At 34.1% G+C, this 27,276-nt stretch overlaps 1 protein-coding gene across 1 annotated transcript; it reads left to right on the top strand.

Moving 5' to 3' along the window:
• The first annotated feature begins 880 nt into the window (after positions 1-880).
• On the top strand, positions 881-26,595 carry LOC145660887 (retinol-binding protein pinta-like). The gene is made up of 6 exons (XM_081726318.1): positions 881-1,019; positions 4,908-5,070; positions 9,787-10,039; positions 13,970-14,080; positions 18,172-18,277; positions 25,353-26,595. The coding sequence occupies exons 1-6, from the start codon at positions 881-883 to the stop codon at positions 25,502-25,504; spliced, it is 924 nt and encodes a 307-aa protein (XP_081582444.1). The 3' UTR covers positions 25,505-26,595.
• Positions 26,596-27,276: the final 681 nt, after the last annotated feature.

The following is a 27,276-nucleotide window of genomic DNA, read 5'->3' as shown; positions in this document are numbered from 1 at the left end:
CCCTTATGACGCTCTATGGAGGTGCAATGTTCACTCTGTCCTTACGCAAGTTCACGGTGTAACTGAACCCTGCTACAACCAGGTAGTATGTTGGATATACCCACAGCAAGAACTAACCTTCGCCTTATCTCCATTCGCATGCAACTCACGGTGTGAGGGCCAATTGAACACAGGCACCCACAAAAAGCAACAGAACTTTCTTGGTTACCTTTATATCATTTTGTTCAACTTGCATGTCTTATATTTGGACTTTCTTTTTCCGTAAAACTCTAATAATATTATATAATGATAATAGAACAACGTTTCAGTCTGCGAGTAAGTCTTCTAATAGCTCTTAACATCCGCTCTAAGAGGTGTCCCTGCCTACGCTGACATCTTGCCTGATGCGAACAGATGGCACTAACGTGCAGGTAATTTTACAGATGTAATTGTAACTTATGAACTGTATTGTTTCAATTTTATTATTATTGCAAAATAAGACAAAGCTCGATTTTAAACCTAGTATTCAGTGAACCGAATTCTTGCGTGGAACAATTAGTTGCTTAAAGAACTACCCGACCTGTAACAAATATATCGGCAACATTAATTTAATTCTAACCGTAAGTAATTTGATTCTACAGTTTCTCATTATAGGTAAGTTAAAATTAAGTGTATGTTTTAAACTGCAGGATTGTACTATAGGTTTTGCGTTCGTTGGAAGAAGTCAACTGTTTACTAAATTAGTAGTTAGTGATGCTAACCGAAGGGATAAAGCGCAGAGACTTGCACCTGGTAACTTATAATTAGGGACTATTTCCTTTAATTTTAATTTCCTTTCCGTACACTGTATGGTGATATTGCTTTATTTCTTGTAGGTGTCAAGTAGAGAATTGGAAAAACAATGTACTTACGCCGCTTATCTCCCGATGAGGAGACTTATATTTTGAAGATACTCGAAGAAAACAATGCTCAAATGGAAAAGGATGTGAATAACATAAAGGAATGGATGTCGCAACAACCACACTTCACAGGAATACTAGGTGAGAGGGTATCAGATAAAACGTAAATAATTGCAGAAAATAACACGTTGCTTCTTTGACACTTCAACCCCTCGTTTTACAATAAGTTTACTACTGTAATAGTTTGTACTGTTATCATCAAATACTTAATTTATTTACCTTCTTGCAGTACATACCAGGGTTGCCAACCGTTCCGTTTCCGTCGGGACAGTACCGACTTTTGACTTATATGTCTCGCGTCCCGGCCGAACACTTGCTGGGACACATATTGTCCCGTCTTATTGATTTTCAAAGTTAATTAATATTTTACCGGGCCATTTTCACAAAGGAATAACTAATTGTTTTACACGCACAGTTTTATGTATAGAATCAATTCTATATTTTTTCTCTAAGCTTTGTTTATATTAAATAAATTACAGTTGTTTTGGTTTGAATTTATTGCATATATTGCTTATACCTAGTGATGAGCAGTGGGAGGGAAAATAAAGAAAAAAATAAGGTGCCGCATTCATTCAGGTTTATGTTTGTCAGCTGATTATTTACATTGTTTTCAACGATTCGCAATACTTGTAGTCGTCTCGAGGCGAGGGGGAGGGAGGAGGTCTCCAACAACGATTGTCCCGTCCCGATTTTTTCTTAAGAAAAGGTGGCAACCCTGGTACATACACACTCATTATTGCAGCCCTACTGCGTACGATTATGTTAAGGGTTTTCGTTTTAATGCTTCATTTAAAATATTACAGTTTACTACAAAATTCAAGTTACTATCTGTGGTGTGCCGTGGAAAATCTGCGCCCGGGGAGAGAATGTATGACGGCACCTCTGTATATATGAGTAAGGTTGACAGCCCAGTCGCGAAGCGCCACCATGGTTGTCGCGAAGCGTAAGAAAATTTTCAAAAATAAACCCAAGTTTTCCTTGATTTTGAGCACTTTCTATTACTTCTTTCCTTCCATTTTAGGTATGTGCAAATGCATTTTCCTAACATGAGTAACATTATAGGACCACTTCCTAAAGCAGGAATAGGATTTAAGTACATATTAGTTTGTACAGATTAGATAGATTGAAAAATATTGCTGTTGATCTAAAATATTTCAAGTAATTTTCCTCTCCCTTTTTTCTTTCCTTCTTTTCTTGTTTCCTCCCGAATTTTGCGCCCCCTTACTTCGGCGCCCGAGGCTGACGTCTCGTTTGCCTACCTAACTGCACGACGCTGAACACTTCACCATACACTTAATACAGATCAATTTAACCATCACTTCAAGGTTTCTTTATAATATTGTCATTTTGACCTCACTATTTGCAATATATTTCAGAAATCAAAGATTAATTATAATAAACATAACATACAGTAAGATGTTTCATTTAAACAAACAAAAAAAAAAAAATCAAAATTGCACAAAAATGTAAGTATTTGGCATAGGTAAAGATAAAACTTACAAGAATGTCAACGTTACCCGTTCATGGAAAATAATAGGGCACATGTATGTTAATGTTTTGCATATTGGGTTGCGGAGTTGCTTTTACAGAAAACGTAAAACCTTAAAAACGTACTTCTTTTAAATGAGAAAATCTGGAACTTAGAGAAAAAATTAAGGGTTGAATATTCACCACTACTACCATTTAATACATTAACTTTAGAAAATCTGAAACAATGTCAGGTTCTATTGAAATTAAGAAAATCGGCATATGAAATTTACAACTTTAGTGCAGACAATAACTTGCCAGCCGAAAGCCTCTCGAAACGATACAGTGTAGAAATTGTTTCCAATATTAAAGATGTAAATTACATGTTCTGACTTTTGGATTTCCATAGAACTTGGCATCGATTCGGATTTTTTTCCTTTGAATACTTCCAAATTCAGTTTGAAATTCACTTTAAGAAGGCCCGCAATCAGAGGGGGCTAGGGGGGCCTGCCCCACCAATAAAATTTCGTGGCTCCTCCAGACCTTAACACAAAATGCTATTATTAATACAAAAAAAAATAGCTATTGGTAAGAGAATGTTTAATAACTTGGCTCCCCCCTAGCATATTCATGGCCCCCCAAACCTCTGTGGCTGGTTACGGGCCTGCTGTACAGTAGACTGTTCCTAATCCGGCCCTCAGTTTTCGTCCTCTCAGTAATATCGGTCCCAATATCTGGCATCTGCCACACAACGTTGCAACAATCTATCAACGATTGCCTTTGTTTATAGAGCTACTGTAGTGGCGGAAAAATACATACAGTATTATTGTTGCTTCCGTTCATTGTTGTTTATAAAACAGTTGCGTGACAATGCATGCCGCCATCGAGTATCTTCAACTGAAAATTTGGGACATGCTTCACAGTGAGTGATAATCTACGTACAATCTCAAAAATTAAGATTCTCTATTTTTTCTGTGATAATAAACGTAATCTTATGTTTAGTAATGTATAATATTGTATACCGGTATGTTAAATTCAATTTCAGATACTCTCAATAATTCGGCACTTTCACTAATTCAGCACCCCTTCTTTGGAAGAAATAGAGGGATTAGCGAAAGTCTTAGTGTAGTTCAAATCTTTCTTTAAATCGTCGCATGAAAACCAAAGGAATGTAACTCCAAAAATACTGTTTTTGTTTTCTTCATGTTTGGACATAATTTTAAAAGCCTCACGTGTTGTAAATGGAACGTAATGTCATCTGTTCTCCTTGTCGATCATCTGTTGTAATGTAGCTCAATTACTATTTTATTAAAAACACATCTTTCTAAGAAAATAATATTTTTGTCCTCTCGTCTGTAAACTCACGAAAATGGAGTTACGTTCCTCTGGTTCTCATGTGACGGTATCATCTTGGACATAATTGAAAGCTTCTATTTAAGTAGTATTCTGAAAAGATGCCAAGTTATGTGGAAATTCTAGCATAAAGAACTACTTTTTTTGATTATCAACTTTTATTAACACTCTTTCTTATGTTTCCATCTTCAAAGGTCAGTTCATTTTTAAGTATTACTTTCAACCAATAAATGTTTATTCCAACAGCCCCTGCTTAATGAAAATTAAATTTTATTGTATAAAATTTCTATATTTTTAAAAGAAATTTAGGCCTAATTAATATTATACAGGTAGTAGGCCTACAATGCAAATGCATTTTGATAAAGCAAGGAACAATTAACTAGAGATATGAAGAAGAAGAAATCAGTAAGATTAAGCTCTTAAGATCGGCACTTAATGAGGCTGCGGTGGCTCAATACTAGAGTCCTTATCTCTGGTGCCCCTGGTTCGACCTCAGCTCTCGCCAAGTGGGTTTTGTGGTGGACAAATACCGTGTGTGTGTGTGTTTTCTCGGCGTTCTCCCGATTCCTTCTAATTGCTTCATTCCATCATCATCATCACTGTCTCCGTTAGGCCCGGAGCATAATCGTGGGACATTAAACTAGGAGAATCACTAGTTAATTTTAAAGAATAAATCCCCACAAAAATCAATGAGCTAAAAGACGACAAAAGTAGCGTCATAAGCACAATGCACTCAATGCCTTTAATTAAGCTTCATGTGATATTCATAATTTGGTTTCATGGTGGACTTTGTAGCAATTTTGTTTAATGTTGTAATATTATGTTAGCCGAGTAATCGACACCTTTCATTTACAAACGACACTATTTAGATCATACATTTTTTCTTGTGTTGTATACCGGCCAAAATTACTTGGTAGAAGATAATAATATTTTTTAATTTGATCGATATTGTGAAATGCCCTGTAAAAATATCAGGCACTGGTAACATAACTGGAGAAAACATTGAATTTACTGATAACTGAGGATGTGTTGTTGATTGAATTAGTAACGTAAATGGAAATAAACATCATAATTATAATTACTATAATTAATAATTTTTGATTATGTTCTAAATATTAATTATAATTTCTTTGCATTTGAATGTATTAGCAGATGATGATGTGATCAAATGGTATATCCGTCACTGTAAATACAGCTTAGACAGAGCGAAGAAGAAAATAGACAGTTTGTGCACATTCAGAACTATTCTTCCAGACCTTTTCACCGGCAGAGATGTCTACGGACCAGAAATGGAACATATATTTAAAATAGGGTAAGACTAAATTTTCCAAATAGGCCTAGTTTACTTATGTTACTAGTCCTAACAGAACAACATTCATTATGCTTTGATTTTGGTTTATACTGTAAGGTAAGTCAAAGATCGTACTGTTATTTTTCGTAATAGGGCGGAGTTAGGTAAAACTGGATAGGTGAGTCAAATTTTGATTTTAGTTCTTAACAAAAGCTACAATCAAATTAGATGTATGCGCTGTAATGTTGCGCTAAAAAAAAATGATGTTTTTGGGAGACCATATCTGCATGAAGACGTTAAAGTTGGATTAAGTGTTTTCACATATTGAGATGAAATGTTAGTATGAAGAATCGGTATTGGTAAATATAATATTCCGGTATTTTTAAAAGCATTTTCCTAGTATTTTAACGTAGATCTTTTACTTTATGTAGGTGTTGAAACATCATGTAAATATATTCAACGCATTCTATTATATGCTAGAGTAAAAGCCAGACAAGAACTACTTCAGATAGACGTATCTCATCCTATATTCTCCGTTGAAATTCCAGTTTTATGAGCTGTAAAAGTAATAGCCAATCATATTCGGTCAGTGTTATTTAAAAATGGAGCTATCGTCACTGTTTCTCTTGACATCACAAAAGAGGAGGGAAAAAATTGACTACTTTCCAGATTAAATAGCTTTAGAGGGAAAACTAAAGAAAAATATAGTAGATGGTATTTCACTTAAATAGTGCCAAAGAAAATTTTTCATTTAATCATCTGACAAATGACATTAGAAGTTGTGTGTGTGTGTGTTCTAGAGCCACTGTGCACTGCAAATAAATATGTGCTGTCTTTGGATAGTTCAAATGTTCTGAAACGTGAAAAAAGCGCAACATCATTTGAATGCAATGCAAGTGAAGACTCCAATTAACAGCACGTTCTGCAATAATACAAAGTCGCACAATTTCTACAAGATGGTAATATTGGACCCATAATTTTATTGTTCGACTGTGAGTTGTCAGTTGATCTACTTTTCGATAGAGCGCAGTAAGAGGTGTCTGGTCTGAATATTTGTATTTTCACTGACAGATCTTCGGAGTAATTGTACATATATATATATATATATATATATATATATATATATATATATATATATATATATATATATATATATACAGCCTCCAACTGAGGCATGATAACATCTCCTTCAGTTAATAGTTCAAAATTTAGTTCAGGCAAAGCGTACTGTATGAGAAAATGTGCATGTAAGACTCTTGAGTACTGGCGACAGCTCAACGTTTGAGCTATACTCTTACTTGATTATATGGTATTCCGAAGATCTTTTAATCCACTTCCTCCCATAATCGTACTGATTGAACTCTGAAAATACACTAAGAGGTGAAAATCTCTCAGACGGACTTCAACTGCAGACAAAGAAGTTTCAGGAGCAGCTTTCAGACTTTCAAAGGCTTTATGACGAATTGGCTGCTCAAAGGTTACTGAAACTATTCTTTGATTTAACTTTTCAATGTCTTTTGCAGCAGAAGGAATAGCCACTGATACAGCATTTAGAAACGAGAAATATTACTCTTTTAGAACAATAACGGCCATATTTTAATATGGCAACGATAGGTAAGAAGGAAGTAACTATTACCTAGAAATTGACGAAAAGAACGAAATTTCCAGCTTACTTCTGTAATAAGTTATTTCTGTCTAAGTATTACATTGGCCTTTTCATCTGAAAGCCATATTGAATAAAATGGCGGCCTTATTGACCATACTCACGTCATCTAACCAAATACTTTTTATGCTCTAAGATCATTAAGCAAGTATCACAAGTCAAATAGAGAAGATATGTCAGTGCATACGAAACCATTATAGCAGGTCCCCGAGAAAAAAATCATGTTTTCGAAAATTTCACACCGTATCACAAAAATATCGCTAGCCTCCTCACGTCTTAAAAATAGACCGACATAAGTTGTATCGTTTGAAAGCTATAATTATGCTCTACCTATGCCGACGTTTTGTTCGAGGCATTTTTTAATATCTCGGTTAGTTTCTGAGTTATATGCCAATAAAATATTATTGTAAAATGAGAATAACTTTATTTTTTTTACATAAGTCCGCCATTTTCAGTACCGGTATTTATGCAATACATAGAATGATGCAATACATAGAATGTATGCATTAATCTATGTTATTATCTTGAAACTGACACAAGAACGAAGTTTCTAGCTTAATTCTGTGAGTAGATATTGTCATTTAAATGTAAATGTTTTGGTATGGTCGCCATATTAAATCCAAGATGGCGGATTTTCTCAAAGTGGGAGAAGGTAAAAATTTTCAGGATATGCTCTGGAAAGTATTCTGAACCTAACCCAAGTGGTTTCGCTTTGTTATTATCTTTGTCCAGGTTTGGCGAAAGATCTGCCTAAGTGCGCAAGACAGTCATGAAGGCAAAGGAAGGGTAATTCGAGGAAACTATAGTGATCACATCGAATTGTGACTTTTGGGCTCTACATCAATGAAAGAAATGGTTTGCTTGAGCTAAGATATATCGAAAGAGACACTTCCCGAGCACACACCTGAAGAAGCTTCAACTAGCTGAAGTTCACCAACAATTTGGCCAAACTTTGAAAACATGGTAAATGAGCTTTTAAAAAAGTCTCAAAATATCTTACCTATTCCAGAGAAACAGCAAATTCTTTGGCCTCTTCATCCTCTTGTCCATCTTCCCCGTCTGTTTCCTCGCAAACTTCGCTCACCGTATCGTTATCTTGTAAATTTATAATAACATTTTTAATTGTACTATCAGCAGCCACTTCGAGATAAAAATCTACTTCTTGTAGTTTTTCCGCGTAACCAACGTATGACTCCCACTGACTTTTGTATATGCTATTCAAATCAATATTTACAAGATGTTCTACTCGTTTAGCCTAAATGTGTTGTTTCCGTCTACAATCGATCTCTTTACTTATGCCCATGTCATTTCTATTGGATTATAGTCACAATGATAAGGAGGCAATCTGATTACAGTATGCCAAGGAATTGAAGCAATTTCGTCTAATTCATGTGCCTTAGTGCTGTGTTCGGACATGTATACAAGCTTCAAAATCCCAACACGGATTTGCTTTGGATTATGTAGAATATTGTTTTCTGTTCACCACTCAACAATGTTATTTTTCTTTGTATTTGTAGTTGGCAATCTATTTTAAATTACTGAATGGTAACTTGCGTTGTCCATCACAATTACCGTATTTTTTACCTTCAGTCTTGAACTTAACACGGAAATTTAAAAGCCACTCCTTGAAAACAGTTACGCTCATTTCATGGTGGTAGTCGGCAGAGGTCTGATTGCCGCGGAAAACTAATTTGCATCCTGGTACAAATTCCCCTTTCCCGATGCCAATACGGTACACTATTATTCTTTTCTCTTTTCCGACAGACACCTTCAAACCACCTCTTCCGCCTTCCTCTTGCAACGTCTTAAAATGAAAGAAATGGTTCTCATGTACAAATGTCTCATCAAGGTAGATTATCTCGCGCCCCTCAATTTACCTTGCAGATTTTGTAAATAATCGGTATGGATGAAGCTGCAATATCGTTAAAAAAAAAAAGAAAAAGAAAAAGGTACTATCGACCATCTTTTCTATTCCGGTAATGGAAACCCATTTATTTCAAAATGAAACGTAAGGATGTTGCGTTAACTTAAAGTTAATTTCACTCTTCATCATCATGAAAAAGTTTATCCACCATGAGATACTCACCCTTCTCATAGTAGTAGAATATTCTCCTAAGAACATTTTTTTAAAAACAAAATCATCCAGATCAACCATAATTTATTTTTATTTACTCGTTTTCTTGAAGAAACGAAGTTTGTTTCATCTGTTGAAGCTTGAGGTTCGTTTACCTCTCCTATTCTTCGTAGAACAGAGCTCTTGTTACCTCAGAAACTTCTACTGTTGTCTCCTGAACTTTGTTTATGTTGACTTCCTGCTTTAGCTCTTTTCTTTCAAAGCAAACAGGAGAACACTAAAACTAATAGATCTCCCCTGCTTTGTTTTTAAATGTCACTCATATTGTACATCCCAAGATTGAAAACGAGCACAAGAGGAAAAAGAGAATTGACAAAGGCAATAACAAGTGTGCGTATAAAAATATACACACTCATACACACAAATAATAATAAAAACGATAAGTAATAACACTACACAACAATGACATCACTGTAACGGTAACAATAACACGAATAGTAACGACGACGAAAATATAAAAGACAAAGAAGGAAACGAAACTTGGCGGCAATCCGAAAATACTGTAATTACCTTCAGGAAATGTTCTCCGTGTAGCGCGAAAGACAAAACTGGAAACATTTCATGGGTAGGGATTAATGACCGGAACACTTCCTTGCGTTCTATTGGGTGGTGATATCGGTAGATCTAGGTCAAATTTCAAATTTCACGACCCCTTGCGGTCACTATAAAATCTAATGGACGCTCCATAGTAGGGTCTATACCATATAAATCTGCTACTCAAAATACGTTTCTGTAGTTCTTCATTCTACTTGCAGGTTAATATAACATAGTTTATATTACGAATTTTGTTTGTATTATACACTTCTCTAGGATGTTTTCAAACTTCTGCAGAGTAATATATATAGGCCTATAGCTCTTGATTATTTCATAAATATTTACATGCTCTTTCTATATAAGCTGTATATTTTCAATTCTATTATTTTATTTTGCTTGTTTACAGGTATTTTGTTCCGTTGCCCAAACTAACTCCAAATGGCTACCGAGTGTTTGTAGTAGGACTGAAGGATTTTGATGAACAAAAGTACAACATGTATACTATTGCAAAGTCTGTATTTCTTTGCAACGATCTGTTATGTAGGATTGACAATCTAACAGCAGGATTAATTATTATAATCAGTGCTGAAGGGTATACTTTGAAACATTTCTTACAAACAAACATAGTGCAAAAGAAAAAGGCGTTACTATCTGTGCAGGTAACTTTTCTTCTAACTTTTAACACTTTCTTTAAAGTCAATGATTTAATCATAATGACAAAATTATGGTATGAATGAAATGGTTTGTGATACGTTAAATAAACGAATCTATTCTCTTGGTTAATTATTTTGAAGGAAATTTCTTTGTCCTGGCTAAAGAATATGCACACTATTATGAATTATTATTTGTGAGTTTGTATGGGCCAACTGAACCGAGTTGTTTTTACATATGTATGGTGGAGAGGAATGAGGGGAAGAATAGGATAGTATACATAGCTCTTGGACACTTCAATCGAGTAAAACACTTCCGTAGACAACGGAAGACCGATCAAAGGAAGTAATCCTATACCAAAAAAGAAATCTTAAATTTTACGTCCCACAATTATGCCGACTAGGCTAAAGGAGACGGTGATGATGAGAAATGAATGAAATGGTGGAATGAAGAAAGTTGAAACAAACGGGAGAACCCCGAGAAAACTCACGCAAAAGGTGTTTGTCCACCACAAAACTCACTTGGCATCGAACCAATATCCCATGCACTAGTGGGGAACACTCTATCAGTGACCCACCGCGGCCTTAAGAATCCTATACGAATTACACTTTGTACATATAAGCCAGTGGCACAATCAATACGAAAAATCACATCCAATCAAATAGTATTCGTATGACCAAATTATCTGCAGATTCTGCATAAATAGCAAGAAACCACGTAATCGTAAATAATTTTGTATGAGCGAATCTAATGATTGATTCCTTTTTGAAAATGAGGATAAATGAATCGATATTCCAAAATGGATTATTTTGCTCATATTTTGTTATATTCAATGTTCCCTAAAGGCATACTTTCAGCCTCCAAGAGTTCCTTCCTCTTCCTTTTGGAGATAAAATAAACTACGTCTCGTTTAGGGATGCGCACGAGACGAGTCGAGATAGAATTTTTCTCACAAAATTCGAGTCGAGACAAAGCTCTTCTAATAGAGAAATATACATTTTTCGAGACGAGACATCGCTTTTACAGAACTTTCTTGAGACGAGACAGCCTCAAATCTTGTCTCGTGCGCATCCCTAGTTTAAATGCTTCTCTTATACAGAGCAAATGTCCTTTAACAAATAATGTCTCCCTGTCAATACAACTCCATCCTCAAATTTTGATTTTGACCTCCTGTTAAACTTACCGGAAAGAGAACCTGTTTGTATTATTGCTTTAAATACCGGTATGAAAACATATAGTATAGGCCTAAAATCTGTTATTCAATCTTTTCTAAATTTTCTAACTTAGAATTTATGATGATAGTGTAAATTATACGCAACAAACTACACAGAATAATGTCATATCCTACTTGAAAAGTACAAACATACCAGTCATTACGTTACGGTAATAATAATAATAATAATAATAATAATAATAATAATAATAATAATAATAATAATAATAATAATAATAATAAACAGTCACACTCATACAAAGTACATGTAGCTACCTCAGACATCGATTCAGTGCTACAATTAAATCAATTTTTACACATTTTCTAGAAACGACTCTTAGTCACTAATATCCAAGAATATTGTAAAGTATGCTATCAGTGAACCAAAATGTCAAGTATGCATCCTACTAAGGTTACAAGGAACTATTCTAAAAGTATCAAAATGTGAATGAACTTTCTGATGCACTGTGAAAAACAAAACTCCATTTAAACATTTTTAGTACAGATGTTGAGATGAAGATTGATGAAATAGTGTTTATAAAGTATGCTTCGCGTGTCCTAAAGCGTTAAACCTAAAAAAATAGTATATAATATGACACATTTAAAACACTTCTTCGCAAACAGTTCGAAAACAAAGTGATGATTAGAGATCAGATGTTTAGGCATTAAAAGGCTGGAAAATAGGCAGGTAAATAAACACTTAAAATTAAAAAAATAGGTAGTAAAATAGGCACTAAAATGTAACTCGAAATAGTGAAGGTAATTAATATAATATAATTAAATACAATTAAAAAATAAATTCAAGTCATAGATAATGTTCAAAGAATATAGAAAGATATATATATTTAAATATTTTCTTTTGCTGTATATATAGAAACGAAGCTTGACATATATTTCATGTATATTTGGTAAATACATTCTCTACAACACTTTATCAATATACCTACGCCAGTCCAAAAGTTTACAGCACTTTATCAGTACACATACCTGTCCAAAGTTTTACATCTTATCACTACAAACATTCCTTATATTTCTCGGAACAGGCAGAATCTTTCTTGAAATACTATACTATATATATATATATATATATATATATATATATTCCCCAACAAATATTTTGAAGAAAATAAGCCATTAATTAGGCAGGAATGGGTGAAATAGGCAAAATAAATTTTGCTTAAATTGAAACTATAACCCTCCATATAAACTTTGAAACATTATTTTTGATCATATCTTTAACAGTAAAGAATAGGCATTTTGCCTAACATTCGGTCTCTAGTGATGACATACTTGAAAAATGCAGTATCTAAAAGGGGTTAATATGTGTATTCTGTAGGTGTTCAGAGAGTGTCGGTAATGTGTAAAGTGTCCTACTGTGTCTAAAAGTAGTTTCTTTATTTTTTCCAGTGTGTATCCAATAACTATGAGGGTAGGAATGACTCCTAAAACGTATAAATGATAATGTGTAAAGCGTATTTACAATGTCTAGAAAATGTTTCTGGTAGTATACTTATTGGACATTGGAAATTAAGCTACATTTTAAAACTCTTAGACAGGTCATATTAATGACTATTAGGATAAGACATGTTTTGTTCACTCACAGAACAAATCATGGTATTTTTGGACTTGTTAAACTATGTCCGAAAATAAAGTATAACAAACTTGACCACCATTTTCAAAAGTTGAGAAACGAATAATGCCAATTGTTTGTGCAGGATTGTGGAACAAAAAATTTCGTTTGTGCAACTATAATTACAAAATTATATAATTTTGTCTCTTCTAACAAAATGGCCAAACTGTCATAATCGTGTCTCTTATCTTCTCGTTTCAAATCATTAAAGATTTGTAGGCAAACAGTTTATTTGCAATATTATCAAAATAGCTGATTTCATTCCTAGAAACAACAGTGCAAAAAAATTCAGAAACTACTTTTAGACACAGTAGGATACTGTACAGATTACCGACACTGTTTGAACACCTCCTGATACACATATTTACCCCTTGTAGATACTGTGGTGTGTGTCCGAGATGTATGTACAAAATGTGCAAAATGTATGTCATGACTTTGTTTTCGAACTGTTTGCCGAGAAGATATGTTTTAAATAAATATGTTATACTAGGTGCTGTTTTTCGGAGAATGAGCCCTTTTGGACACGCGAAGCACACTTCATAAACACACACTTGATATATTCCCTCCTCAACATCTGTACTAAAAGTGCTGATTTTATTTTTCGACTAAGGTTAGAATTCGTTTTCGTAGAAAATAAATATAAACAGGATGAATTTGAGTAAAAAGCACATTGTTATTTTAACTCGGATCTTATATTCACGATATTGAATACCACCAGAAAGAGGCTAGGTATATTCTAACCAAAATTAAGTAATGTTCTCGTCGTGCCAATATACCTAGGTTGCGTTGAATTAACCTCTTTATCTTTAGACCACTTTGAGTGCCAAGGATTGCTTAAAAGAAAAAAAAAGGAAAAAGAAAAGAACTTTCCGGATTCCTTTCTTAACATTATTATTTTGAAACATTCCGACAGTTAAACTAAAAATGATTATCTCCTATACATCTCTTTTTAAGATACGGAAGTAAAAATCTCTTCGCTTTCTTTCAGTACCGTGTAATAAATTGCTCATTATAACAGAGAAACATAATTGAAAGTTCATTACTGATTTGTTTGTTTTATAAACATATCTTTTTATTGTTATGTTTCATTTACAGGAAGCATATCCGTACCGAGTGAAACAGGTTCATGTGATTAATACTTCTCCTATCATAGAGAAGGTCTACGCGATGCTTGCACATCTTACCACACAAAAAATAAGAAATAGAGTAAGTATTCTTTCGCATGTTACGAAATTGAAATAATGATACACCATTATTTACTTTTCAAATTTTACATTAAAATAATGTGTATTCTTATTGGTTATGTAATGAAAAAGTATCTTGTTTCTATTCCTTAGTACCTTCATATCTTTCTTACTTTGTAGATCATTTCCAACACTTGACCACGCAGTAATTTAAATAGTGTAGTTACCTCCGGCCACTGAGATTTCTGCTATCTATTCTTACCAATGAGTATTCTTTTGCAAATAATTACGAAAGAGGATACTTCACAAGTTACCATATATTGCCAAGTTATTCTGGTTTCGAATGTTAACAGTTTGTAAATATACCATGTTTCTATGATTTGTATATTAGTGAAAATTCTTTGCTTGTGGAAGACGTTGCTGTTTCCTACGCGGGTTTTACCTGACGGGAAATGCAATTAAACCTTCGAAGTAAAATAAAATTGGGACAGTCAATTTTACCATGTAGTAATTTACTTAAAAATAAAATATCCGTAATTTCCCTCCGTTGTTTCAATGTGTTCATATTGAAGTTTTGTACTACTGTATATCTGAGTATGAACCTAAGTTTTTCTAAAAGCAAGTAATTTTAAGAATTTTGATTGTACCTTTTCAATCATATCCATGTGTTTCAATGTTTTTGGTGACATATTCTAATAGCGTTCCCACAAAACAGAAGTAGAGTTTCATTAGTGTAACATCGTTTTGAAACTCTTTGCCTATTCTCATAATAAAGCCAAGAGTTCTGTATGAATTATTAATAATTGGTTCAATATGATAAGTAAATCTTAATTTATTATCAAATAGCAACCCTAGATCTTTAATTAAGTTAGATCTCTCTAAAATAGTTTCTTCAATACAGTAATATTGTTTAATGCTCTTTTCTTTGCGGTTAAACAAAAGAGTTGTGCATTTATTCACGCTCAGCTTAATCTTGTTATTGTCATACCAGTTCTTAATATTGCACAAGTCTATTTATAGTTTTACACATTTCTCAAGCGAGATAATTTTGGAGAATATTTTAAGGTTGTCCGCGAGTAGAAAGAGTGTTAGCATAATGAATGTGAGGCGGTAGATTATTTATGACAAATAGAAATAAGATTTGAACCTTGAGGGACTCCAGATAAGGACGAAAAAAAAAAAACTTTTTGTTTGCATAGAGAAATTAAAAGTCGTTAGTTTCTTTGTACTTTACTATTGGCTATTTGGGCTGTCTCTGATAAGGAGAGTTACAGGGTGTCAAATAAAATTATACTTTATGGAGGAAATATTGAAAATAATATTACATGGTTAAATGAATCTAGTTGAAAATGAAGCATAGGCTACAATTATTCAATACGAAATGTCTAGTTTAAATCAATTAACTGAGCTGTTATTTAGAAATAAATATTAAGACAGAGTCACTCACTGGTTCATAAATCTTTTACCTCTAAAAGTGTTGAATAAAGTACAACAAGGTAGAAACGAAGCAACAACGAGAAGTTATATTGATCAATTGTCAATTGATTACTTTTTTTTTTATTGATGAAGTTAGAACCATGTTTCTCAAATTCATGTTGAAAAGTCAGTTATTACTCGTATTATTATTTAACATTATTTTGAAAGAAATGTTTCATTTTCATTCAAAGTTTGTTTCGTTTGCCAAACTTTTTGCTATTTGGCTACATAGTTCACATAATTTTTACTAGTAGTTCTATCAAATACTTCCTTTATTCTTAATTAAAAAGGATGAAAGTCAAAGTTTAAAAAATACGAGATAAGCACATAGTTGCGAGTCAGTACATTCTGATTAATCCAGCTCAGTTTTTTTATTTTGCCAGTCGTATTAGGTTAGTAAAACATGGTACTTTTAGTATATACTTTACTGGCCGCCTTTCTTCCAAACTTTGCCATTATTTTTTAATCTTTCAGAGTGAAAATAATTTTCGGCTATATCGGAAAGTTAATAAGTTCGCTTGAATGCTTCGTACCTTGTAATTAAAAGAATCATTCTCCCTATCATTATAATTGTTTCTATCCTCAACAAATTGAAACATATTTCAAGCTGTAACTGTGGGGAAATATGCTGCTGTTTCGAACTCTAAAATAGATTTTATTTGAAGACTTGAATTGCAAAATGTACCAAGTCTGAAAGAGTGTTTATTTCAGGAGAAATATATATATATATATATATATATATATATATATATTAGGGCCCAAAAGCTCAAAAATTAGAAATACTGCTCTAGTGATAAGAATTTCAGTAGATGGTTTTGTTTGCAAGTGCTTTTCTGTGGTTTGTCTTATTAGCTATGTTTCTTGTTGTACCTTTTTAAAATTACAACTGTGTGAGACAGATATATAAGCGTATGAAATATGTATATACGTACATGGAGTATGCTTTTATATTTAGATTCTCAATTTGAAACTTTTTTTTTTGTTAAGTACCCTTACATGTTCAAAGTTGGTTATATTTCCATATAGTAGTAAAAACATGAACGGAGACTTTGCTCGCTGTTGCGACCAATATAGAAGATAAATAAAGTAGAATGAAAACAAACAAAAAATGTGTTCAACAGAAAATGCGTCAATATCCACCCTCAGTCCCACCAGGCGAATGCCGGGATACTAAATCATCAACTGTCCTTGCCACTACCTCTTATCTCTATAAAGATAAATTGAATTTTTTTTTAAGAAAAGCAGTCTCATCTGTTTCAAACTGAACGTGTGTTTCTTTTTAACTTATTTACTTTTCGAATACAGTTCCTGGTACTGTGTGCCTGTTATATGTTTTAATGCTTCTGTTAACAACTGTTTCATTATGTCAAAAAATAGTATATAACTCACTGTACGGTATATTAAAGTTAAATACGGTATTTTCTAATCTTGTTGAGACCAATTTGGAAACTAACTGTACAAAAATGGCATGTGTGTAGTCAGTAAAGACGTTCTGTCTCATGTATGCTAGGCAACAGAAGTGAAAAGCTCATGTTCATTTTGTGTTCACGTTATTAAAGTACAGTGTTTGTAAAATGTGCGTGAGTATATTTGGAGTCTAATTTACGAGGCTGTTTCTGTCCAATACATTTTGCTGCTTTCTAGTGGTGAGTAGACCAAGTTCAAGTACAGTACTTTTTATCCTTTGTGTTAACATAGTTGGGTTAATGAACAGTCTTGTATGTATTCAAACGGTTACTTCTGTCATAGCCGTTAATAGTCATTACCGTTTTAAACATTACTAATCCCGAAATATATATTTAAATTAGCCTCACAAACACACAATACTTTAATTTTGGTGGGTGCCACGTCGTAGATATCAAACACCCGTACAAATGAAATCAGTTAATATTGGTATGCTCAAACATTTAATACCTGCGTACTAACAGCATCTTATAGTGTGAAGAAGTACAGCAACCTCATTTCGACCCCCTTCCCTGGAAAACTTCTGGCGACTCCTATGATTAATTTCTGTATATATTTTCTTTATTATCTTAATATAATTTCATTAAGATAACTAGTGATGCATACGTTATTGGTAATGGCAAGAGCAGGTCAGTTGATAGATTTAGTATCCCGGCATTCGCCTGATGGGGCGAGCAAAGGCTCCGTCCTATCAATATCTGATTGACAGGCCATACTTCTTCAAAACTGTAGGGCCCATTATTTCTGATTCTGAACACCTGCGAAACGAATGCTTCCACACGTTCTTTTCTATTCCCATTACCCACTCCTACACCAAGTTTGGTGCAATTATATCTGAGTGATATCACGCCCTTTCCTCGTGAGCATTATAGACATGGCAGTGTGTAAGATGGTGCCATGTTGAAGTCTTGATGACAAGATTTTTTACTCTTTCATTCCCAATGTCCTTTCGTTTCTTAGACGCAAATTTCATAATCATACGGTCATAATTTCCTGAAACATTTGAATTTGAAAGGGGGGGGGGGTTGTCTAATTCGAACGAATCATTCAGCATAAAGTTTGTAGATTGTATATTAATGGGGTGAATATCTAATTTAGCATGTTCTCTGTAATTTCTTGTTGTTTGTAATTTTGTTGCACATATTCCATCTCATTTTCTTTTTCTAATACTAGATCCAAATTCATGGTGACGACTACACCACCCTCCATGGTTATGTGCCGAAGGAGATTTTACCATCAGATTTAGGGGGGGATGGTGAATCTTTGGTGATTCTTCTCAGTAAGTCTTCACACACCAAATATATATAATATTAATTTTTAAGTTCTGAGCATGTTAATTGTCCTACAGTGTACACTTGGTTACAAAAAACTTGGAGTAATTATACTGCCATGACAACGTTCTTAATCTACAATCCAATATAGCATAACAAGTACAGTTAACACATTGACTGCCCAAGTCGAATTTCGACTTGTATCTAGGGAGTCGATGGAGTTATGTATCAATTGACCAAGCGCCATTTTTCGATTTTCGAGATTTTTACATCAGTGTGTAGGATACAATGTAAATAAGCAAAAAAATATGTTTGAAACCCTACTTTTTGCTTAAACGTTCAGGGAAAGCTATTCAACCAAGCGCCAAGACTGAATCGTAATGGTAACAATTCTGTTTCTTTCAATATCTCAGAACCATGTTTGGCGAGTGGTCAATTGATGCATAACACCGTATGGTCACCGGAGGCCACTAGTAAATTTTGTATTCATTGTTGTCTTCTGACCCGAATGATAGTAAAAAAGTAGAAAAAATATTTTTATAACATTCCAGAAAGTGTGTGTGACATATGTGGCTTACGGAGCCCAAGAGCTACACATTTACTTCTAGAGCTTGTCTATTCCACCTGTGCCCTCGGAAAATATGCGAACTATACTTCGGCCCCACCCCTGCCAACCCTCTGGCAGATAAAACCCTCCCTTTGGTTAGGGAAAAGAAGTGAATGACCTCAGCTGTGTTGCCAATTTGTCACTCAGTCGTTTGATCTTGGCGAGTGAAGATCGTAGGCTACTTAGAGTGGCTAACAAGGCAGAGCACAGCGAAGTCCGTGAAATAATTCCTTGTGGCAACGCTTTCGCATCCAACAATTGAAAGATATCGGCCGCAGTAACTTGTCCCTCCTCTTTCGAGTAAAGAACGACAGTGTAATTCACACAAAAGGTTAATTGTTCTGTAAGGAACATGCAAACATCAAATCATCTTGCACAGAAATACATATGTAAACAAACAATAGACTGCTAAATGACAGCAAGTTGAGCTTCGTTTTTCAATTTCTCTCGATGTAGCCAAGTACTCAAATTCTGAATTTATTCTACTTTGGGGGAAGAATTGTGCAATTCTGTCATGACTTCACTAATGTATAGATGAAAAAGTGAGTGAAAGGACGAAAATGTATATGAAATATTCCTTCACACCAAGATCTTAACGTAAAATCACATCTCTCGTCTCTCCTTATAAATATTTAAATATATAAAATTTAGATTTATACAATAGCGTATATACCCATCTAGGATCGATCCGGGTACCTTGTGTGTCAATCACTACATATAGCGGGGATTGGAGGGCAGCTGGGAACATTGTGCTTATTTTAGTGCAATACATCTTCCAATTCTTTCTTCAAAGTCGAATAAATGCAAGAATCATTCTAGAAAACTAAGCAATTGAGTTTCGCTTTTCAATTGTTCACAGTGAAGCCAAGTGCGGATTTTTGGAAATCTAAGCAATGAGCATTAACATTCAATATTTAAAATTCGTCATCTCCCAGGCACAAAAACTGCTTATATGAATCATAAGGCTTCTAAAAGTATCCAAAAAACCATTCAACGCGTGAGCCACGGGTGGCTCACGGGGCTTCATTGATCATTGACATGGCCTCAAGGACCATTTCATTGTGGTAGCTCACGTGGCGGTCATTGTGTTAATAATAAAATGAATAACAATTGATGATTATTTATGCCATCACTGTGCATTTTAATAGCAATCATTATGTATTAATACCAGTTATTATTTAGTTTAATATCAACCTTTTTTATTCTAATATGAATCATTGTTTATTATTACATAAACTATTGTTCAATATCAATAATTGTTTATTTTTAAATGGACTTTTGTTTAATTTCAATCGTTGTTTATTTTAATATAAATTATTGTTATTGTTATTAATTTCAATCATTGCTTATTTTGACACACTCATATTTCTCGAGATACGGTGGATTACTATTTAACAACTATTTCTTGTTAGAACAGATCAGTCATTTCTAAGTCATCGACGAGTGGTAGTTATATAATACATGCATAAAGAAAAGAAAAATTAGGAGATTGAAATGCCGTTAACAGTTATGTTACGCACTGACATGAAGCACGCTGGTGACATTTAACGAGTATTGCATAAACTACTTAGAATGATACTTTCTTTTCCATCAGTAGATGGTACCACAGCAAACATGTCTGATTCTCACAAGGATCTTATAAAATAGAGGATCTGCCCATACAACAAAATCGTGAAGCCATACGTCACAGCTTCGCCACACCTACTGTGCCCACTCCGCGCCAATAAGATCGCAAAGTTTCGAGCCAACAATCATGGCAGAAACGAGAGTAGCCAATGAGACATGCTGACTCACACGATGCTCCGTTGTCTTTTGGCTTCATTGAGTTCATATGATGAAGATACGTATTTGTAGATCCTCTATTTTATAACATCCTTGGAATCTGACCCCAGGATTAAAATTGGTTTCACACACACAAAATGAAATTGAAAGGAAAGAGTCGCCCCGTATAAATTAAAGTACAGACAGGGATAGAAGTGCGGGAGAACGCGGGGAGACGTCGTCCCCTCACTTCCCGAAAATATCTATGGCATCCCCCACTTTCTAAAATAATTACAATAGGCAAAAATAGGCACTGGGACGGTGTGACGTCATGCGTCTCCCTACCTTTTCAGATCCACTTTTACCCCTGGGTACAGATATATAGGTTGTATTGAAGTTAAAGTTTCTTTTAGGTAACCATGTACGACAAGAAAGAACAAATGGTTATAGGTGATATGGACCTTTGTAATATTTTGTACGAAAAGCCTAAAACAAAAACATGTTTCTACACCTCCTGTGGTTATCACCAACTTATCCAGTGCGAACTACAATTTCATCCATTTTAATAGACACTAAACTAACTCTTTGTGACTAATGTTCAGTGAAAGATCTTTGATTTTTTACTCTAGCCATGTCTATGTATGCTAGGGTGGAGCGAAAAAATCAAAGTTGTGGAATCAAATAGCACTAGGTGCCAAAAGTTTTGTATTGACTAGTATAACATTCGTGAATTTTTTCATAATTTTTGAACTTCATTCCCCGCAAGAACCTTAAATATTTGCAATTTTGATGAAAATCTGAATTTTTTTTAAAGCTGCCCAATGAAATCGACCTAGGTGACAAAAGTTGCATTATGAGTAGATTGACTACACCATTCATGATTTTGAAAATAATTTGCATCTTCATCCCCCGCAAGGGCCTGAAATTTTGCAATTTTTATGGTATATTCTAAGGCATATTCAAGAGCATTTAGATGACGCAACAGTGAGTCCTCAAAATTCTAGAGAACTATAGAAAAAACGTTTAATCAATTGTAGGGGACTGTCCCCTCTAATAATACGATTTGAGATGTGTTTTTTGGGGAGAAATGTGATAATTAGTGTTCGATTGCCACAAAGGAAAGTGACACGAAATTGATGTTCCCCCAGAATAAGCCTCAAATATGCCCGCTTCCCAATGTTGAAGACAACTCTGCTCCCCTGATCCTCGAGAGCATCGTTTTCCAACTTCATAAATATTTTGAATATCGCTAACAAAAAAAAAAAAAAAAAAAAGTATTACTCGTCCGCCCCCCAATGTTGAAGACACATATGCGCTGGTGATTGTGAGGATTTACCAATCGTTAATTTTCAAGCGATTAAAGGAAAAAGACTTCCGAAACATTAGCACAGACCAAACCTTAGCACTATGTGGGATATTTGCAAAGCAATCTCTGCTAGTGAGTGTTCACCGAATTTTGTATCAAGAAGTTCGGGGAAATTATTCTATGCCAGGTGGATAACTACTGCCAACCAGGGCCGTAACTTGTGGGGGGAAACTACCCCCAGGGAAGTTCATAGCCGTTCGAGGGGGGCCATTTTAAGACAAAATTTCCTTATTCCATATACGATACGAACGTGAAGTTATAAATGAAGTATCAAACAGGTTCACTACTAGGGCTGCGCACCAGACGAGCCGAGACAGGAATTTTCCTGACAAAATTCGAGTCGAGACACGGCTCTTCCAATAGAGAAATATACATTTTTCGAGTCGAGATATCACTTTTACAGCACATTTTCGAGACGAGACAACCACAAATCTTGTCTCGTGCGCATCTCTATTCACTTCATTACAAAAACAAAACAGCACACAAAAGATACATAAAACAAAAATGTGTCGTGGGCCCATTTCAGTAAAAAAATATCTACTATTATTGGCCCTAGAAATAATATTTATTTGAATGGCTTTGAAATATGTCAATATTGTCTTCTTAATTAATTTGTTATGTATTGAACGGGTCCAGAGGCGTAACAAACGGCCCCGTAGACTTTGCCATGCGGGACGGCCTACAGGCTCCGGGGGGGGGGGCATAAAGAGTAAGAGAAAGATGGAAAGAGGGGGCCCAAGAATTAGAAAAACAACTTTTCTAGGGACCCAAATACGCGTATTAATGCTTTTCCCTCCCACCTCCTCAGAAAAAATTGAAGTTACGGCGCTGCTGCAAACAGACTGCTTAGAGTGTACATAAGCACTACTAACCCATCTTCGAACTTGAAGGAGCTGGCTACACTCATAATGAAAGTGTATGCTCTGATGTGGTTTTACATTAAATGTAATCCTGCTATTGAGGATGCTTCTGTGAACTTTTATCGTACTATAGCCTTTTCACGGTACTTAAACAATGAACATTGGAGATAGAAAATTCATCTTATTTTTTATTTTATTTTATTTTATTTTAGCTTAATGGTTTCTTCGCGCATCCGGAGAATTTATTGGTATCTATGCTCGCTGGTGATCGAAAGCATATTCGAAAACTAGCTATGCGTAGAATCCTTGACACAAGGTCGAGAATCTCAAACCAAACACCTCCTGTACGTAAGTTCAGTATTCCAGCAATACACTTTAGTGCTCAGGATTACACTAACCTAATCAACTGGAAGGAACGCGAAGTAACCGAGCCACCCCTGAAGTGTCATTTGTTGGAGGAGGATCTACAGAAATGTGTAACATAAGGTTCATCTGTCCTCCTGTCTGTTTCCCATTTGCCATATCATACCCAAGCAATGGAGAAGTGCGTTAAAACTGTTACCAAAGCTTCGTCTGAAGTGTGTAACCTTCGTGTGAAGGGTGTTTTAGCTTGAGATGGATTTATCAGAGTAATACTTTTGGATAGGTCAATTATGCCCACATTCGAAACAAAATCTGGATATAAACCAAAGAGTTAAAGAGATAATTTCCAAAAGTAGGGTGGATGGGCGGAACTCTACATGCAGCCACCTTCTTGTGGTGAGTTCTGGGAACCAGCAAAGAGCTGCATATCAAAAATAAATTCAATGCAAAATTGTTAAATTTATATAATGTATTTTAATATTATGCTCAATGTATTTTTAGATATTAGTGTGAAACCTCATTTTAAAACTTGCTGGAAGTAACGAAGACAAAGAAAAAATATTTTTTTAAATCATCGAAATTATACTAGTCACACATAAGGCTTGACATCTAGCAGATATTATCTGACAGTTCTTGAAAATCGTCAGTGTCTTCAATGATTTTTGAGATTTACCGAATACATTCCAAAATTTTAAGATTCCTGCAGGCAATAAGATAAAGCACGAAAATTATTTTAATACCATGGGTGTTATGGTAGTGAACACAACTCTTCCTTAAACTAGTGTGAAGTGATTTGGCGGATTTTAAAACTTTTATAATATTTTAAGTGAAATTTCGAAATTTACAATAAAAACTGCAAAATTTCAGGTTCTTGCGGGAAATGAAGATGGAAATTATTTTTAAAATCATGAACAGTGTAGTTAATCTAGTCATTATGCAACTTTTGTCATCTAGTTCGATTTCATTAGGCAGCTTTAAAAAAAATTAATATTTTCAAAAAATATCAAATTTTGATAAAAATTGCTAAATTTTAAGGCCTTTGCGAGGAATGAAGATGTTTAAAAATTATGAAAAAATCTCGAATGTTATACTAGGCAATACACAACTTTTGACACCTAGTGCTATTTTGTTGGACAACTTTTGATAATCGACTCCCCATTTCGCTCCACCCTAATGTATGCACGAGAACATCATATGTGGAAGTTTACTTTTCATTTTGTCATGTCTAATATTTTTTTCTTCTTCCACCAATTCCTTTTTCATCATTCATTTCCATTTATCATTCTTCCTCTTGGAACAAAGAACAACTCTATCTCTAAATTAAAATATGTTAGACTTCCAAATTATTCTATGCATTTGTGTATGGAGTGTGGAGTACAGAGCGAAAACAGTTTTAAAAAAAGATAGCAAGAAATTATCTTCTGATATGAGTTCAGCTTTCTAAAAATATATTCCATCTTGTCCTTTATTCCTATACTACTGCCGGAAATGATACACAATTATATCATTTCCAGTTTCAATATTGTTCGCTGGAGAGTAAAGACCGTAAGATGTAGCAAGTTTCGTTTGGATTTAGCATCCCAAAATAACTCACTCTTTAACGTTATCGCTTTAGTGAAAGCGGAAGTGGTTTAAATTTACTCTAATTTATGGTTTCAATCTTATTCGTCATAGACTAAAAAACACTTAATGAAACAGAAAAACGGATGTTGAAATGAAAGTATTGTTTTAATAATAGGTTGTAACTCTTCTCTATTTCTCTATTGTGACTAGAGGTGGCAGAAGTTTAAGATTTTTAGTTTTAATATATCCTCCTAGAGCAAAAGCTGGAAAGGCTAGAGGATTTTTTTTTTTTTTTTTTTTTTTGCATGGATTTAGTATCCGAATCTAGGAGCAAGTTCCATATAAAGCATAATTTCTTTATTGAATTCTCAAATAGTTGATCTATCACGTCCATTTTCAACGTTGAATCTCTATAGCTTTGGTAGTCTTATGTAATTTCATAATTTGTCAGAACGAAGCCTTCTTTGCTTAGAAAGGGAAGTTATACATCAGGGTAAGCAAGAAAATGTATACTGTTAATACAATTTTGTTAACGATGGTTTTTCCTCCTCTTCTATTTCTAGAAAAGTGGAAAGAGGAACTGAAGAAGCATAGGGAATGGTTGCTGGAACAGGAACAAATAAAAACAGTTGAATCTCTGAGGCCGGGAAAGCCTAAAACCCAAAGTGAACTGTTCGGGGTAGAAGGATCGTTCCGCCAATTAGAAGTGGACTAACACATAGTACGTGATTATTACGTACGCTCTTTTTTTTTTAAAAAAAAAAAAAGAAAAGAAAAGAAAAGTAATGCAATAAAATCATTTAATTTTATTTCTCGGTACCTGTTCGTTTTTAGAAGTAACATTTATGTATATATATTTTTTTAAATTTTTCATATCTTATGATTTATATAAATACATAATCCCGAAAATCATGCTGCAGACTCTCATCGAAGATGACACTTGATTAATTGAGCCAAATGCTCACAATTAAAAAAAAAAAAAAAATCTGCACATTACAGTTCTGAAAAGTTCTGTGCTCTTATTTATAAGCGAAAGTAAGTCTAAGAAACATGAAACATTGACCGTTTAATTCTCATTTTACAAACCAAAACATCTAATTTATATACGTACGATTGTAAGGATACGACTTGTGTAGAAAATTGGTAAATCTTCATCTATTTGTTTATAAAATTTTGCGACACAGACACAGACGACACAGATGACTTCTTCTATAAGTTTATACTAAAGTAAATCAATACGCGTATTAACTTAGAACAGTGTTATTATTTGGTATCATGAAACAAAATATTAAATCGTGTATTGCATAGCAGTGATGATTGAGACAAAATATTAAATCGTGTATTGCATAGCAGTGATGATTGAAAGAAAATATTAAATCGTTAGTGCATAGCAGTGATGGTTGAAACAAAATATTAAATCGTGTATTGCATAGCAGTGATGATTGAAACAAAATTTTAAATCGTGTATTGCATAGCAGTGATGATTTCAGGATATCTTCTCTATAGGTGAAATTTCAATACACACAAAGGGAAAGTACTACTGTGACAATACTGATTATCAACATAGAACACGATCGTGTTCATGCCATGGAAGAATTTTATAATTTCGGGGGAGGTGGAATTTCTCCCCTGACATAGTTGATCATAGTTGATTGTAATTTCTGAAATCATAGTTGATTGTAATTTTTAGTAAATGTTTCTCCAATAATGAATTAAACTTCATTATTTCGCAAAGATCTATTATTTAAGATATATTTCATTTCTTTACTTCTATGTTAATACCTTTCGTTGTTACTTATAACTACGCATACATTTTTAATATAAGTAATTTATAACTAATTAGAGCTTTGATAAATGTGTATTTGCTATATACTAAAGAAATATTAAGTTAATTTAAAATGGACAATTGTAAACATATTATATTTTGTAAGTTGTGGTGTTTAAGTGTAATGTATAGCAATAATAATAAAAACAGAAATAAAGGAGCAAAACAAAATGCTTAATGAACGAAAGAACATATGGACCCTAAAATGTTCCGACTTGTAAGGCCAAACTCAGAAAACAAAGATTTTTTTTTTTTATCGGAAAATGCACTCTCAATAAGCATAGTAATTGTCTAGTATTTTGAAACTGTACAGGGTGTATCAAAAAGTACTTTACAACTTTGAATACTCATATTGATTTATTGATTTAGCTTACAGACATGCCCTTGGTGTCATTTTGTAGCAAAATATATCAAGTTTTTTTTAAACCTTATAGCTAAAGGAGCTCAATGTAGCTTCCATAGGTGATGCGGCCCACATCCCATTTGAAGTCTCACTTGCTCTACAACGTCTTCAGACGTATGGGGACGACCTGGAGATTTGTTGTGTCTTACCGAACATCCAGTTTCAATAAAATACTTATGCCACTGGTAAATAGTAGGCTTACCGGGAAGATCTTTTGTACGAAAATTACGTTGCACAGTTGTTGCAAACTTGGATTCTT

Source organism: Thermobia domestica, chromosome 9 (assembly GCF_964235325.1).
Source record: "Thermobia domestica chromosome 9, izTheDome1.hap1.1, whole genome shotgun sequence".
NCBI lineage: Eukaryota > Metazoa > Arthropoda > Insecta > Zygentoma > Lepismatidae > Thermobia > Thermobia domestica.
Note: the sequence above shows the minus strand (reverse complement) of the source record. Positions and strands in the feature narration are given on the sequence as shown.